The following is a 17,993-nucleotide window of genomic DNA, read 5'->3' as shown; positions in this document are numbered from 1 at the left end:
TATCTGAATATCGTTGATATTGAATACATAAACGCAGCTTCATGGCTAGCTGTTGGAGCATTTATTTGCAACGGCCTTGTACAACGAAAACTAGTACTAGTACGGACAAAGAGCGCACTAGTTGTATTATACAGTGAATGCTTAAACGACTTGCCGTTATTAGCAAACAGCGCGCAATTCCAAATTTCACATGTGCATTGTTTTTTACAATTACGGTAAAAGCGCCACATTGACCCCGCCCCCTCTTTGATAGAACCTCTCTGATGTCGCCTGGTTGTTAACAAGCTTGACCCAGAAGCCAGGAAAGGAGGGGAGAAGGAGAGCAGACAAAACACACACTGCACGGAGTAATCTGGAAGGGATCCAAGCACATTGTGACGATCAGGTAAGCGCATGTGTAAAGGATGTGAAATAAATCATGTAGCGGCGTTTTTGTCGCCAAAATAACGGAGGCGCTGCAGCGTTTGTAAAAGGAGTGGTCACGTCCATCTCGAGACCACCGATACGATACGCCTCGCGCAACCTTACGTCCAAGCGTCTTGTTTTTCGTTTTTCTTTCGGACACACGCTACGTTTTAACCGGATAAAAGCCACACGACAGCCTTTCTTCATTGACGACTGCGCGTGTGAACGTAACGGCGAGTGAGTGAATCGAGCGCTTGCTTAGGCTAACGTTAGCTCGTGTCCCCGTCGTGGGTTATTGTGATGCTAACGGTGCACGACAGCAGAAGCAGGTCACACGGCTACAACGAGCCGAGTGGGCCTGATTTGATGTCCAACCTTGTCACTTATCATCGCAGTAGCGTTTTTGCGTGCATCTCTGTCGCTCCTTTTGTTTGTAATTCATAGTCTTTTATTTTCATGATCATGATTGATGCATTTGCCAAACTGTTAACAGTATTTTATGCACTGCTGAACAGCCTTGATTCTTTAAATGGCGAATCGGTGCTCACATGATTGTTTAACAACTGAGTTGGGTTCTGTTCCCTTTTACAGTGGTGTGTGTTTATGCGCATTGACCTAGATATTTTATCTCGTGTGTTTGCTTCGCTTGCACTTCTCGGCGTTGGAAGCAAACGATCGAATCACCACGACAACGTTGGTAATTAAAGAGCACCCTGGATGCATTGCGAGGTAACTAAAGTTTTCTTCATCGCGTTTTTTTTGTGGGGTGATGGGCCTCTTTCATCTTCGGGCTGTTTAGTTTGCGAACCTGTTGGGTGGGTCCTCAGCAAACTTGTTTTGGTCGCAATACTGGTTGGGGATAACTTGTATTAGTTTCAGTTTTTCACGTGCATAAACGTCTTTTTAAAAGTGCATGAGGATGTCCTGATAATTTTATTTTGCACCCGTGTTTTTGTGTACGAGTCTAACTCGATTTTGAGTAACTTCCGATACCCAGTCCAGATCGCATACCTTGGCAAGGCAGGAACGCATGATCGGGTGGTGCCGTACATGTCGAGGCCCTGCCAGAACCGCACTGTCCAATCATGACGTAATACGAGGATAATTTCCTATTTATCGACTTGCGTTATGGTTTGTTTTTGTAGTATAAAATATAAAAAAAAAATTTTTTTTAATATTTAACATCATACCTATTTTGGGCTCTATATATTATTCGAGCCATTTCTAATTTCTAAAGTATTTCACTCAAAAAATGTGTAAAAAAAGAAAAAATATTTTTGCTCAATTTTAGTGGATCAAGCACAAAATTGTGACTATAAAACGCTTTATTAAAGCATGGATGTGTTGTCATTGTATTTATCAATGACATTTGTTTTGACGCGACTTACAGAACCCCTTGGAATTTGACCCCTTCTGAGCATATTTGGGATTTTTTTTTTAAACGAAAACTTGATTGCCCATCCAAGAAGGGGTTCCCCAAGTAGTAGACAAACAAAAGGGTTGAGGGGATATGTTGAGAAATACTAAAAATTCTGAGTCCTACTTAAACTGAATTTAAAAAGCAATTATTTTGGTGCTATCACACGAATAGTTTTTTTCCCTCGCACCAACCACAAGACTGTGTTTTGACAGTGATGAAATTAGTCACATTGCTCCTTTAAGTCTAGTACAGCAGGAAGCAAAATCTCATTGATAGCATACCAGTGGTGAAGCATAAAATGACATTCCAAACAAATTACATGTAAATATGCTGTTTTAAACTAAAATCTAATCAACATTAGAAATGCCACTTAGTGCAGTGACAAAATAAAAGTCTGGTCATTGAATCAATTTCACACAATACTGTGTTTGTGACATTTTTCATGTTATCAAAGAAGCACAAAAATAGAAAAATAAAATCAAGTAGTTTTTTTTTTTTTTATACAGAAAAGCATCACAAGTATGCAAGTTTCCAAATGGTAGTGATGGGAAAACAACCTCTCAATGGTTTAAAGGTGGTTAAGAATAGCAAGTCAGTGTACCTTCAGCCCAGTTGAACAGAGAATGCCATCTAGAGGAGTCAAAAAATACATGAACTGGTGCATGAAGCAAATTTGAAGCTTCATTATGTCATCACTACTGAATAGGAAATTAAGGCTTCAATAGTAAAACCTTGTCCAATTTTTGGTGGTGGTCGTCTTGCTGCTTTGCGTAGGTCTGTTAGTTTATAAACCTGTTGGGCGGGTCCTGCCCCAATTTGTTTACACAGCGATACACGGGCGGGAAACTGTCAACCAGACTAACAAAACAATCCTTTTGACTCATTTTGACTTTTTTTCCATTATCATTATTATCACTATTATTATTATTATTAATTTTGCTTTTTTGGCAGAAGTTGCTGCCTTGTTGCAATGTGTCCGTACACATGGTACAAATTGGTATGCTGAACCAGTGAAACTAGACATAAAATGCAGGAAAGGTCTATTCAAAAATGATTTCCCCCAACCTTCACCTTTACATCCTCAAGAAAAAAAGGCTTCCAGCCACCTCTTGTGTAAGCATGTTTTTTGCTCACAAAATAAAACCCCACAAAGATATGTTACAAACTGCGAAAGCACCAAACTTGAAGTTTGGGTTCTTCATATCTCAAGACATTGCTCTATTGCAAACAAAATTTTAACGAACACGCTAATCTATCTCTGAATGTAGGCGAATCAAATGATTGTGAACCAAATGCTTGTGAACCAATTGTTCGTATGTTGGGTAACTTCTGTAGCTCCATTTAAATGACCCAAGGGCGCTTGACAATAACTCAAGGTGGTGACCAGGTTCTGACTGCCATTGGCCACTAGCATATAGCGGACCATCTTGACAATGAACAGCAGTGTGAAGGAGAATTTCAGAAGCTGTCCAACAGTCAGAGCAGTCGAGGCAACTTGTGCCGTTGATGGTGGAGAACGCAAGTTGGTGAACTTCTCAAGATGATGCAGAGAAAGGTCTGGATTGCTATTGGCAGCGGCAGAAGTTAATAGAGCCGATGCTAAATTAATCTGCTCGATGCAAGGTACAGTAAGGGTCCAACTAAAGATAAGTTGTTTGCATTAAAACATGGTGATCAATGTATTACTGACTTGGAAATGCATTTATATGGCCACCAGTAAAAATGTAATTACTATTTTTCAGGTAAATTTGAATAGATGGCCGAAACGTTTGACATGCACTTGTTATGATTGTTGATGCCTGGTATTGTGTGGTCTCTTGAGGTGTGCAGGTTAATCTCAAGGGGCCTCATGTCTGTGCATGTCTGTAAATATGTATGTATGTGAGGAGCTAAGTGGATTAGTGGACTAAAGCTTCAATCCCATCACAAGCCACACTCGCCTCCAACTCGTGCCAATAGCATCACTTTGATGAAATTCAGCAACATGCCAATGAGAGACAGCATATTTCCTTTTCAACTGCGGTTGCTGCTGAGTTTCATGAAGTCGACAAATGCCACATTGTTGCCTATGTACGTATGGTCGCAAATGTCTGGCAGGGCCAACTGAGTCATGCTGACTGATAGTTCAGAGTCAGGTGAACCCGATACCCGTGATGTGATCAGATGTTCGAGGAGCAAGAGCTCATGCTTGACTTTTTTTTTTTTAAAGTCAACCATTTGCTTGACATTTTCACCACTTGTTTTCATTCTCACATTTTCACGCTTTCTTATGCTATTTTCACTCTGTAAAATGTAGTGTGAATCATTTTTTTGACACAAATTTGCACCCTACTGGTTGCATTTGACGAGGACAATAGCGTTGCTTGTAGATGGACAGGGTGAGCTTTCCCATTGAAGGGTTCACGCTATGCGATCTGCTGCTTGGAATTCCTATCTGTGCGGAACGGAAGAGTGATTCTTGGCTTGTCGCGGCAGCTCTCGCATCTCTTGTGCGCTCACCTCTGATGTTGAAGCCACAACATCCTGTTTGTCAGGAAGTGGGTTGAAGGGGAAAGGCGGGGGAGTGGCTGTAGGACAGAGGCAATTGTTTTCATTGTTCACTTACACTCGCTACCGTCCAAGGCCAAAAGAAACAGCTGCAAATGGGAGAGATGAGCGGCGGACGCAACTCGGATACAGTTGAGAATGGCCGCAGCTCTGAGCCCGTCTCAATCTTGGCGTATTTGCACACAAACTTGTTGTTGTTCTGCAGGCCCCTCCTCAGACGGACAGCTGCAAGTCCCGTACAAAATAACAACTCTGACTGGGCTTGCCAGGAAATACCATAGTTTATAATTCATCTTGTATGAGTGACAGGTATGCTCATTACTGAAGGGGAGATAGTGTGTAACATGCATTGCAAATGATGATTATTCACTCTGTGTCAAGTTGAGATATGGAAGGTGCTGGCGTCCATATTCGCAAGCTCCACAGGAGTAGATGTCTCTGTGTGTGTGAGAACGGGGCTAGTAAACTAGCAGTTAGGTGGAGTGTGATTAACATTGGTCGCGCCAAGGTCATTTGCCTGTTGACGAGTGGGTGGGCTGCTGGGCTGACCTGACAGAAGACAATGTTAGGAATGCAAGATTAGCTTTTATCTTTAATTCACTTTAACTTTACTTATCTTGCACCCCACCCACCTCCTTGTTTGCCCTTGCTCTTTCTCATGTCTTTTTCCACATCCCGTCTTGCTTCTCGTTTGATTAATTTGGAGCTCTGTCTGTCTGCAGGGTAGAAAACAGCCCAGGCCTAGTTGTGTCCATATATGGGCATGTGTGGCACTGGGTAGTCTTTTTTTTTTTCTTTTTTTTTTTTCCCTTTTTCTCTTCCCCCCACAACAGGTGGGAGGACTTTTCCGCGGCGATACCTTTACACGCAAATAGCGGTTTTGGTTCTGACAAATTTCCTTGTAGAGTTGTGAAATACCCTCTTAGACACTCCTTGTTTTCTCATCAGGCCGTCCTACCTAGCTGGCTTTCCGTACACTGAGCACAGCCTTCAAGTATGGCTGTCTCTGTGTGATGTGTTGAGTCATCCATCAGACAGACATCCAGGAACAGACACTCAGCTTGCTTCATCTTAAAAGATAAAAAGCTGTCGTAATCCTACGTCAGTAACCTAATTCGTCACCTCTCCTCAGAATTTGAACACTGTCGTCGAGATATGCAGCCTAAATGTAATTGTCTTGTTGCCCGCACGGTTTGCATTTACAGTACCCATGTTTGTGTGCACGTTGGCTACACACAGACCTATTGAAAAGAATCCCACACACATGCACTCTTTCTACCCTGGAGAACCGGTCATGCAGGTGTTTGCTAAGCACTGGTTGTTTATTCACCTTGTGGGAGCCAGCTGACCAGACACCTGAGGGTGTACCCCTCCCTGATAAGAGAATGTGAGTGGCCACTTGTTGGGCTCGTATAACAAAGTGTCTGTTTCTGTGAGGGCTCAACCAAGATAACAGCGGGGCGAGGTGGATGGATGTTGAACACTAGGACGCTTTGCTTGAGAGCAAACGCATCCCCGCTGACGCATAATTTGGCATTCTCACTATGTTGCCGTTTTCTGATGGAGCCATCCTTCACTGAAACACTTCTCTCTTTGTTTTCTGTCTCTGTGAGCAGTTCTCTGTTTCTGGGCTCGGGCCTTCATTGTAGTACTACCAATGACCAACTAGAGCTTCAACTCTGGCCTTGGTGTGATTTCTCACCTCTTCTGTCAAACCACGCTCACAGGTGAAGGTGTGTATTTCGGTTTGCTGACTCTCAGGATAAAACCTGACCTTTTTATGGAAGCATCATTAGTGATTCCAAAGTAGTATGCTATGAGAGAGCATCTGCGGGAATTTGTCCAATTCGAGTGAATTGGTCTGAATGATTTTATTTGCTACAAATGTATCTTATAGGGCTGAAACGATAAATAGAATAATTTTGTAGCTTCAGGCACCACTACGTGGATTTGGCGCAATGGTGGCGAGCCAGGAAGAGTCTGTAAAAAATAGAAGGACCAAGTTTTGGAATCATTTCACACATCAAAACAAGAAGATAAAGTGCAGTCATACCACAACAGTATGTCTGCAATAGCCAACACAAAGTATCCATGTTAGCTATTTTTGTATTATTTATATCGTATAGCTACCACCGCTAGTTAAAGTGTACTGTAAAACCCCTGTGTTTGGTCAGGATGGATGCAGTAATGACTTAAACATGTAATATGTGGATTGAGCTGCTGTGGTCAAAACTGAAACCGAGTCACTTGATACACAGACTGCTTACTCAACAGCCAGTTCGCCAGTCAACATCCAACTGCTAACGTGAGCTCATTTGCTGACTGCTGCTTCACTCATCATGTTATTCCCCACAATTTAAAGCCACACACACTCAAAATCACATATATATTAAGGTGTGGAACGTGAAGATAGCGACGCACAAAAATAATACCCAGCATGCGCATTTTGTTGTTTAATAATACAAAATTAAATTTTCTGATTAAGTAGATAATGGGATCATTTGTAGAATAACTGAATGACAATGATATTTAATGGCTGAAGCCCTAGTATTTCTATCTAGCTATGCCAGCGACAAATGATTGAAGTCGTAATTTAGCATTTTCTAGGACTTTACTCATGATTCTTTGAATAATTGATTAATCTGTTGATTAATTTGTTGATTCATTGATGAGTCTGAAAAGAAAATATTTAAATTTTCATTCCTTTATCCCGAAACAGTAATTTATTTTTCCTGTACTAACAATCTGAAATAATTCTGTAATATTTTTGGAAAATAATCAAAAATGCTGCTCATTGTTTTTCAAAAGTAAATGCAAATGTTTTTATTTTGATTCAACACAAATATGATCTGTTTGCTTTCCTATATTAACTGTTGATAAGATGGCCCCCCCCCCCCCCATCACACCCACAAAAGAAAATAAATAAAATCACCATTTTAGCTCCTGAATAATTCCCTGGATCCTTGGGATTTTATATATAACGTGTAACGCCCCCTCTTTCCCTTCGGGGTGGTGTAGTGTGTATGGAGCAGTGTGAGAGCGCAGCAGCTCTGCTGGAGTCGGTCAGGGAGCAGGAGGTGGAGTTTGAACAGCTGACCAGGGCGTTGGAAGAGGAGAGGAGGAGAGTGGGCCTCTCTGCCACCAGCCCTTCGGCACTGGGTCTCCCCCTCCCTCACACACAGGTAAAAAAAAAAAAAAGTCTAGAGCCTCTTGTGGATGCCTTTTATCTCCATGTTAATACCCTCATTTGAATACCAGTATCATCCCATTCCTAGAATCATAATTAATGCATCCGTTTCTCCTACTGATCTCAGTCATCCAGTAAACATCCTCCCATCCCTTTACCAGTGCTGTACTCTGTGATTGTGCCGTCACGTCAGTCTGCATTTACAATGCATTCCGCACGTCTCATCCAATTTAAAAAGGAGGAGGGCCTAATGTTATCATCATCATTATCATTTCACACGTGCAGCATGCCTTTGCTGTCACACACCAGACTCATACCTTTTGTCAATCTGTTATTTTCTTCCTCCTGTCACAGCATGTCATGGAATGCAGCCATCTGTCATCTCTGTTGCATGCACGCAGACCTTCATTTTTGTAATCTTTTTAATCTCTTAACTTTTTTAATGAAGGTGGTAAAACAAAATTTGCCACGGCAATAATGGAATATTACAAACAGATTTTGTTGTGAAATCATTGTATGTGCTGGCTACTGCAATCCCTTGTATGTGCCCAACTTGGTCTGTAAAGGCCTCTGCTGTTGTAGAAATACTCCTATTTAGTTTTTGCCCAAATATTTTAGAATTACACTGGGCAACGTTTTACAACTGTAAACTTCAAACTGTCCTCATTTTTTTTTCTCTCAAACATCATGTTTTCCTAATGTAAACAAAAAATGTGTATCATATTTACCAATCTTTATGAATTAAGTTAAGTTCAGTAACAGCTGAAGTTCTTCTGAAACTATAAATTACTATAAGTGGTCAAATCTGTACTGCACAAGTTTTGCTGGTCACTCAATAACCAAAAAAAGATGAAAATTGCAAAAACCTGATGTGCTTGAAAAAAAGTAAATATGGTATATTTTAAATTGGTGTCGTTTATACTGCCATGTCTGATTAAAATGTGCTGTTGAGCTGTGTTATCAACAAGTGCTGAACTTTGTGTCATTGTACTTTGGGGTCACGTTGTGCTGTGTTCTGAGAGACAGCGCAGGCATCTGAGGCAGTGGGGACAAAAAGTTCAAATTCTATCTGTAAATATTATTCTTCCTTTGGACTCGCTGATATTCATTAGACTGTTTTGACTCTGCCAATCCTTGGACATGTTTGATTAGATGGGGGCCCCAAAGATAAAGGGCAAGACGGTGGCGATGGGGGATGTAGCTTCATGTTGACTGTATTTAACTGCTTGTGGGAATAACAACTGTTTTACTTTAAATTCAGTGCACAGCAGATGATCATTATGGGAAGTACTATATTTAAAGGAAATTAACCCTTCTCATGAAATCCCACTTCCCATTTTAAGTAAAAGACATTGCCGTCACTTAAAGTGCAACTGCAAGCATTTCTATAGAAAATGCCTTGAAATAATCATAATTTGTAGGAAGTGCCACAGAATCTATTTAATCCCTGTTGTAGTCATCTCAAGGTGATTCATCTGCTCATACAGTATTGGAGACGATTGTGTTGCGTGAAACCGAGGGTCACTTGGCCTTAGTAAAGGCTCTGGTGTGTATATATATATGTATATATATATACAAGATGACAGACATCGATTATGTAACTGATTACAGGAGGAAGTAGGGTGTAAGGATAAATGGCTGCATTCCAGAATGTCCTCCTGCATGTCTTGCAGTGATTCACAGACCGTAAACACACCGGCATGACTGAAGGACCTTATCACGGTTGTGCGTTTCATAAGCGACTACACTGGGAGGAAAATGCCTTTGCCTCACATTTATTGCTGCCCCAGTAGAATTGTTAGTGGTTGTGCACATCTTTAATTCTCTTTGTGTCACATTCCAGAACGGGCGTTTAGGGGATGCAGACATTGAGCGACTGAAATTAACAGACTCCTACATAAACGGCACACAGGTACAGTATGTGGTTGGTTTATGGGTGCATGTTTAAGAGTTTTTAGTGGTTATAATTAAGAGTTGGTTTGTTACAGTACAGAATGGTGGACCCAGCACACGGCGCTCTAGATGACAGCTACACACCAGAGGATGAGTCTCATGAAGCACACTCTGTCTTTTCTGAAGAAGGAACCACACGACGGCTCGACAATGGGGTGAGTTATGCAATGTAACATAGATAAGACAGTTGATCCAATTTGGTCGTTTGCCAGCATACATTGCTCCAAGGGGATAAATAAAATATTTCTGAGTCTGAAAGAATCTTCAAACGAAATTGTCTCAACTCCCTGTCACAGATGAAGAAACCCATGTCACGCCAAGTCCTGCCGAATGACTCCATGTCCATCAACGGCAGCATGTCCGTGTCTGGTATGAGTGGCTACAGTGCCACACTGGACCGTCCGTACAGACAGGTCGGAGGGGACTACCCTACTGCCACAGTGCCCAGAAACTACCACTATGGGCCTGTAGGGGTTTATGATGACTACAGGGGAGGACCGCCATCAGAGGCATACACAAGTTTGAGCAGAGGCTCGCACATGGATGATCGCTACAGGTACAGGACCCTCGTGTGCACAGTCCTTGTCCCTAATAATAATTCTATTAGATGCGTATTGTTTGCGTGTGTGTGGGGGGCATTGTTCTGCTTTTCTGTCAATGTGTGTCACAATTGCGTCACATTGACGCACACTAATGTCAATGTAACATTTAATCTGTCACTCACGAAATGTGGGAAGTCAATATTCCCTCACCCCCACTTTAATGGAAACTTGAGTTACCAAGGGTCGAGATATCACAGTAAATGTTGTTTGTAAGAGGGTAAGGGTGTAGTAGAAATAATATCCCTACCTATCCAAGTCAATAGTCACTCTGATGCTCTCTCGTTACTTTTTAATAGACAAATAGAACTGTTTTAAATTAAAATCAACTCATGTTTTTTCTAAAGGGCAGGATGCAAATCGATTCGAACTTGGCTTGCAGAGATTTTGGTCCAAGTGACTGTATGTTGTGAAAGTTATCACTATAGTGTTGAATGTGTGCCTTTAAGGGGCGTGGCCTATTAAGAGACATCAGTAGCCTACAGGTTAGCCCACCTTGGCTGTTCAGTCTGCGTGGGAGCGCCTCGGTGTGAGTTTTATTTTACTGTTGGTTTTTGGAAGCATTTCATCGGATAATTTTATATTGCGGTGTTTAGCTGTTTGTCCCAGTTAGTAAACAGCTGACAGTGCAACGGCGACTGTGGCTCTACTGTTGTTTTTTTTTTACCACCGATATCTGAAGCGCTCTTGTAACTGAAAATTTCTTGCAACACAGAGGAGGGGAAAAATGTGTCCAAACGAGCGCTTGGATTTCAAAATGTTTAAGTTATTGTCTCTTTCTGCAGGCCAGTTGATGGATACAGAACTTTGGATTCTGGTTATCGGGCCCCAAGCCGCCAGCAGATGGACCCCTATGCAGCACAGCCGCAGGTGGGCAGAGGAATGAGGGCCATGGGCTCAGCGATGGACATGCGATACGGACACGGACACTATGGTCTGGAAGATGACCAGCGGAGCGTGGGCTATGACGAGTACGGCATGGGGCCTCCACCCATGCACCCTGGAGGTTACGGTACCATGCCACGGCTAGGTCCAGGCCCTGGTGGAATGGACCGGCGAAGACTCAGGTAAAGCAGAACAGACACATGCACAAGTTTGACTCGCATACCGTTTATTACAGCATTTACCTTTTTGCGCACCATGCAGGAGTTGTGAAGATACTCTGGATGGCGATATGGGAGGAGTTGATCCGTATGCCTGGGGTGTTCCCATGTCTCTGGAGCGAGGAAGCATGGCTTCATTAGAAAGCACACTGAGGAAAGGTCCTCCCGCCTCATGGAGACAACCTGAGCTACCAGAAGTGATCGCCATGCTCAACTACCGCCTGGATCCTGTCAAAACCAACGCAGCGGCCTTCCTCCAGCATCTCACATTCAAAAATGACAAGGTAAAACTGAGTTGAAGCCATTTCATCCTGAATCTTTTGTTTTGTTTCGCTCATTTAATTTGGGTTTTTGCAGGTTAAGTCGGAGGTGCGGCGCCTGAAGGGTATCCCGGCCTTAGTGTCACTGCTGGACCATCCCAGCAAAGACGTGCACCACTCAGCCTGTGGCGCGCTCAAAAATATTTCATATGGACGAGACCCAGACAACAAGATTGCGATTAAGAACTGTGATGGAGTGCCAGCACTGATCCGATTATTGAGGAAGACCCACGATCAGGACCTCACTGACACCATCACAGGTATTTATCTTTTTTATTTTCTTCCAAGGAACCATTCTCGATAGATGGAACTGTACTCGGTAGATTAATGTGTAGAAACATTCCCATAATAATGATAGGCAAGATTGATTACATCAGTTTATTGGGCCAGCTGCTGGAAAATATTTACGGTTATGGTGTGGTTAGAATGAGAATGATAATGATAATGGTGGAATATTGGTTTACCGGTTAGCACACCGGTGTCTCACTTCTGAGGTTGGGAGTTTGATACCAGGCTCTGGCCATGCTGCGATTCTTCTGACTTGCTCCTACTTCCCTGAACATAGCTTTACAAACTCAAGACTTTATTGTCTGTAGGTTCAAATGCCTTACGAGGGTATATGTCCATACAAGTGGTATATAACATGACTGTATAGTCCTCTTGAAATGAAACCGTTATATTTAGTGTATTTATATGATGGCATTTTTCTAGCCCCAAAACAGAGAGCGCTTGATATAGGCTTTACTGACAAAACATGATGCATAGTTCCCCTGTTTTAGAATTTACATTAAGTAACAGCCTATCCACACAAATGACACACACATTTCATTGAAAGAAAAGTACAGGCACCACTTCATTGCAGACTCAAATGCGGTATGCAGATGCCCTGGAATTCTACTCACTGGTTCTTTGAAAACTAGCATAATGACACATGGGTGTGGGTTCACAAAAAAAAAAAAACAGCAAAATAAATCTGTTTTATGAAGGTTATTTTCAAACACAGCTACTCTACCATAGTAGTTGTAATTGGTCATTGAAGAATAAGCATGGATAACAGTTTGTTTAAATGGTTGCATTGAGTAATGGAATGTTTCTCTCACCCCAGGCACACTGTGGAACCTCTCATCCCACGATTCGGTGAAGATGGAGATAGTGGACCACGCCCTGCACGCTCTGGCAGACGAAGTGGTAGTGCCCCACTCGGGTTGGGAGCGAGTGAGCAACGGCGGAGAGGAAAGCTGCAAACCGCGACATCTGGAGTGGGAGACCGCCTTGACCAACACTGCTGGCTGCCTACGGTATGAAAGCAGAAGCGGGACCGAGGGACATATTTAGACTAACGTAATTATATGTTCATAATGTGTCTCCTCTGCACGACAGAAATGTCAGTTCAGAGCGCAGCGAGGCACGGCGGAAGCTGAGAGAGTGCACAGGATTAGTGGATTCGGTGATGTATGTCGTGCAGTCGCAGATCAACCGCAAAGATGTGGACAACAAGGTCATTAGCAAGTTCAGAAATATGCTGCGTCATTTGAACTGACCCATTAAACAAAATCTTTTAATGGAAATACTTTTATCTTTCCTGCAGTTGGTCGAGAACTGCATGTGCCTCTTGAGGAATCTGTCCTATCAGGTCCATCGTGAGATCCCCAGCTGTGAACGCTATGCAGACCCCACACCCATCAACCAGGGCCCTGCACATGGCTCCAACAAGGGTGGCTGCTTTGGCTCTCGAAAGGGCAAAGGTAAGCCTGAAATCACCCCATGGTCCCAGTTCAAAGGTGTGTCCGGCTTGTTGGTGGCGGTTACCCTGTTGCACTTTTTTACTCTCCTGTCTTCTTTCTTCTCTCTGTCCTCTCCCTCCCTCCATCCCTCCCTCCCTCTCTGCTCTCCTTGCTTTCCTCCTGTCCTGATAGATGAGTGGTTTTCCAAAGGTAAGATTTTCCTTGGTGTTATGATGACATGATCATAACTAACAGAATGCTGTTCATTGGCGATACAAGGCTGGCTTTACACTGTGGGTTCAAATGTGCATTTCTCAGTTTTTTTGTGTCCAATTTATTGCAGTGTATTCAAATTTGAGGGGACACTCGTCCAAACTGGGTATATTTATGTGGAACACATTCATTTGATTAAATGTTGCTGACCTGAAGGAATACAATTCCCTTTTTCCCGTCTAAATGCTGCCCTGATGAATATCTCCCGAATTGTGCCACTTGAGAGCAAAAAAATATAAGAATGGGAATTATGTCAGTGTAAGTCCGGCCTAAGAAACGAATTCCAACACTGCTTTGCAAACCCCACTGCATGCTCACTGTGCTTGTCTCGCCGGTTGCACGATCACATTCACACCACAGGAAGGAAACATAAATGCTCCTTTTTTTTCTTTTCTTTCTTTGTGAAGCATGTTTGTTTCTCGCTTGTTCTGTCTTCACCCTTTTGTTTTTCTGCGACTGCAGGAAAGAAAGATGGCGATGATGGAAGTGCAGATCAAGTTGACATTCCAAAGAGAACAGTGCCTGCTAAAGGTGTGTGTTTATTAGTAAAATCGAGCCTTGGGGGGGGGAAAAAAAAGAGCTTTTTTTCGTCACAAGTCCTGCTTCAAGCCTTGTGAATTATATGCTTCTGTTTAATAAGTATTGTCCTACAAAATAGAAAACAGTCTTTGCTAAGTTTCAAGGCAGTCGGTAGTTAAATGTGTTTTAACGCATAAAGTTAACTGGGGAAAAAAATGTGCGACAGGTTACGAGCTATTGTTCCAACCAGAGGTGGTTCGAATTTACACGTCGCTGCTTAGAGAGAGCAAGAACCCTTCTGTGCTGGAAGCCGCTGCCGGGGCCATCCAGAACCTGTGCGCAGGTCGATGGACTGTAAGTCATTCTACAAACACATCAATTGCTTGTCCCTTTTGAATTTTCTTGTATAATAACTTAAGTGAAACACAGTTACTTCAAACTTTTTTTGTGTGTGCGTGTGCTTCCAATCAGTTTGGTCGTTACATCCGGGCCACAGTACGTCTGGAGAAGGGTCTTCCCATGATGGCGGAGCTGCTGGCTCACGGCAACGACCGCGTTGTGCGGGCGATGTCTGGTGCTCTAAGAAACCTCGCCATTGACAGCAGAAACTGTGAACTTCTTGGTAAGATTGCAGGATGTTCCTTGACTAGATATTTTCCATCTGCTATGCATGCGTGTGACAAGCTGACTTGCATTTTTTTCCTGCAGGTTTGCATGCAGTGCCCCATCTTGTGGCGAACCTGCCTGGTGGCCAGAACCAGTCGGGGCGTGCCTTGTCGGAGGAGACTGTGGTGTCTGTGCTGAGCACGCTCACAGAGGTGCTCGGCAACAGTTTGGAGGCAGCTAAGACCCTTCGAGCTTCGCAGGGCATCGAGAGGCTTGTTCTCATAAACAAAGACGGGTAAGGAAGAAGCAGAGACACTTTTTAGATTTATGGCAAGGGTGTAATACTTGTTTTCATCACAGGCCATGTTGTAGCTGTGATTGCTCTCAGGGGGTTGGTTATAACTGAAAGCACAGACATAATTGCTAGGTTGTAACTGTATGCCAAAAATCATGGTAAAGATTTTTTTTTTTACGGTGCATGACTTGCTTTTAAAGTCATGGTTCGTTTCACATTAAGTACTGGCAGAAAACCTGGCAGAAGCTGAAATGCACTGTTGGATTACAGACTAGTTGTTTGGCTAGTGTACGAGGCAGTTAGTTTTAGACATTCGATTGTCTCTCATGTAGCAAGCGGTCCGACCGTGAGGTTCGAGGGGCAGGCCAGGTGCTGCAGCTCGTGTGGGCCCACAAGGAGCTGCGTCGGCCTCTGGAGAAAGACGGCTGGAAGAAGAGCGACTTCCAGGTCAACGCAAACCCCGGCACCACCAACGGCCCGAGCACTAGGGCCAATGGCACCTATGGGGACAGTACCACACCACTGCTGGACAGAGGTGTGTATTTGTCTTGAGCATTGTGTGTAACTGCTCAGTGTCAACATTTGAGGTTTGTGTTGTTTTCTCCACCCGCAGGGGAAAAGCGAAATATGATTCCATTGAATGATCTCGGCTCCGGTAAGAATTTTTCTTTGTTTTTATTTTAAGATGCATATTAGGTGTGTGTAAAGTGAAATGTCGTGCTTGTCTTCGGCTCTCAGAGGCTTACTCGACACTGGACCAGAGGGAGAGGAGACACACCCTCGACGACACCACAGACACTTTTCCGGTACTTTTGAAACACTAACCATCCACTTGTTGGGCTGCTCACTCAATAACACGAATCCCTGGCTATGCCTGACTTTCACTTTTTACATCCTCACAATTAACTATTCTTTTTCTAACACTAGTTTCCCTCCCTTCTCTCTCTTTCACTTTCTCTGGTTGTCTCTCAGAGAGAGGTATATGGGAGAAGAAAGGGCTCCCTGCCTCTCTTGGACTCCTATGATGGTTAGCCCCCTCATCCCACCCAATCCCTCTGCATGTAACAGCATGGTATGTCTTCCTGACTTCTTATCCTGCATGCAACTCTTGATTAGTGTTCCTGTGGTCTCTTCTGACGTCTAGCATTGTTTATTGGCAGAACAGAAGCCTGCTTGAGATGTACCTAATGTTCTCTGTTGTTGGGTTGCTAACACTTATGACCTCAGCTAACCCCACAAATTCAACGCCCTACCTGTTTTGTGTGGTGCTGTTGCTATAGAGCAGGGGTATCCAATTTTCTTCGAGGGCCACATACATAAACAGATAGGAGGGGGCCAATTAGGCCCCCCCCCCCGTCTTATAATTTCACAACGTGAGAGACAACCACACATGTAAAGGGGAAAAAAAAAAAAATCACACTCAGGACCTTCGTTCACATGCGTCCATGCAGCTTTGGGGGTGAATAACGGAAGCAATGATTAACAAATTGCAAATATGTGTTACGAGGGAAACCATATGGCATTTAAAAGTTCCCTCAAATTATTTTCCAATTTAATTTGAATTCTCATTGTTGTTGCAGAAAAACTGATCGTGTGCATTACCCAGACTGTGCCGTCCCTGCCTGATCACTGCTACTGAGGAGAGCGGGAGGGAGGGATGTGGTTGTCTGTTGTCTTCTCTCCCATCTCCCACCGGACCAATACAGATTGGGAGACGACTGTCTGGCATCCAAAGAACACGGTTTGTTTTGCAGGCAAAGATGTTGCAGCATCAATATATACAAACCTCTTTTAATGATTGGCAATTTACCGTAGCAACCGAATTTTACTTTGTGTTAAGTTATACATTTGTAAAGGCAATCATCTTTGTTGACAATCATTTGATTACATTGTTGTCCTGCTTTTGTATGTTTTATTATTGTCGACGTTGTCGTCCAAGTTATTTTGCTGCCAATGCCTGCATCCTAACGAGGGCCTTGTGCGTAGACTTCGTTTTAGGAAAAATATACTGTATATAGAAAGAGAAAATTAGATGACAGCGTTCCTGTTGGCTGGTTTATTTAAATGGTCCTTTCATGGGGATCACTTGGAGGTCAGGATGTCATCGTTTGTAACCGAGTTGTTTTTGTCTATAATGACTTCCTCTCGGTGCGGTGGGCACTCGTGTGGACAAGAGAGACGGTGTGCGTTTATCTGTCATACAGTAAAAGTGCATTTCTGATTGTGCGTATGGGAGGGGACAGACGCTGATGGAGCTTTTTGTTTTTCCCAAGTGTGTTTTTGTATGGCCTGATCCAGAACAATACATTTGTTCTTGTGGCTCTTTTCTTTCCCTTGAGTTTCTTTTGCATTACCAGACATTTTTGTCTTTTTTGGAAGAAAATAACAGTTCTTGTCTGCTTTTAATCCAAGATTTGGCTTAATGATTGTGGGATATGAAACTGGTCACCAACACCGCTAAACCACTAATACGATGTAAGATTCAATTTTGTCTTTCATTGACTGAATGCTTGTACTTGCCCTGCAGTTACTCTCACATGTTTTTTTTTTTTTTTTTTTTTTTTTTTTTTTTAAAGAGGGAAACATCCGAGATGTATTTGCTTAGAGGAGACTCAAGCCTGTTCAGTTTGTGAGTTGCATTTTAATGTGTGATGTGTATTTTCTTTAGGTCATCCATTTGTTTCTATTTTGTACTCCTACTTTTTTCTCTATTTGCGATTCATTCACTCTTTTTGCAGTGGGTTGATGAGATCCTTATGCAATTTATTTTACAGCGTTATTTGAGATCACTCTTCCCTCCCCTCCCACTTTTCATCCATTTCTCCACACACAGTATATTTGTTATGTTGCCTATTCATGTAAAATTATTATATACCATTCATACCTGCCTTGGTTGGCTCTGACATGTTGATCTTTTTTTTTTTTTTTCTTCAATAACGTATGTAACTGGTTAGACTGATGTTTTGATAAATAAAGATCTTTTCTTAGACAACACTTGCGTATGTTTAGTTGCTGTAGATGTTCAATGTGTCAGCCATTCAG

The 17,993-nt window shown here is 42.8% G+C and overlaps 1 protein-coding gene across 8 annotated transcripts; it reads left to right on the top strand.

Moving 5' to 3' along the window:
- Nucleotides 1-240: 240 nt before the first annotated feature.
- LOC119128669 (catenin delta-1-like) lies at nt 241-17,520 on the top strand. Of its 8 annotated transcripts, none has more exons than XM_037261268.1 (22): nt 241-385; nt 5,989-6,099; nt 7,391-7,554; nt 9,403-9,471; nt 9,548-9,667; nt 9,809-10,068; nt 10,897-11,178; nt 11,258-11,498; nt 11,572-11,794; nt 12,640-12,832; nt 12,915-13,032; nt 13,123-13,279; nt 13,451-13,468; nt 13,994-14,062; nt 14,277-14,404; nt 14,522-14,672; nt 14,759-14,951; nt 15,284-15,486; nt 15,565-15,606; nt 15,690-15,757; nt 15,924-16,023; nt 16,532-17,520. In XM_037261268.1, exons 3-21 carry the CDS (start codon nt 7,396-7,398, stop codon nt 15,981-15,983), a joined length of 2,754 nt encoding a protein of 917 aa, XP_037117163.1. In that variant the 5' UTR covers nt 241-385; nt 5,989-6,099; nt 7,391-7,395; the 3' UTR covers nt 15,984-16,023; nt 16,532-17,520. The 8 variants fall into 8 exon arrangements, with proteins under 8 accessions (XP_037117163.1, XP_037117162.1, XP_037117168.1 ...); XM_037261267.1 differs by having other exon boundaries at nt 5,989-6,105; XM_037261273.1 differs by lacking the exon at nt 7,391-7,554 and having other exon boundaries at nt 5,989-6,105.
- Nucleotides 17,521-17,993: the final 473 nt, after the last annotated feature.

Source organism: Syngnathus acus, chromosome 10 (genome assembly GCF_901709675.1).
Source record: "Syngnathus acus chromosome 10, fSynAcu1.2, whole genome shotgun sequence".
In the NCBI taxonomy this organism is placed as follows: domain Eukaryota; kingdom Metazoa; phylum Chordata; class Actinopteri; order Syngnathiformes; family Syngnathidae; genus Syngnathus; species Syngnathus acus.
This window is presented reverse-complemented; position numbering and strand designations above follow the sequence as displayed.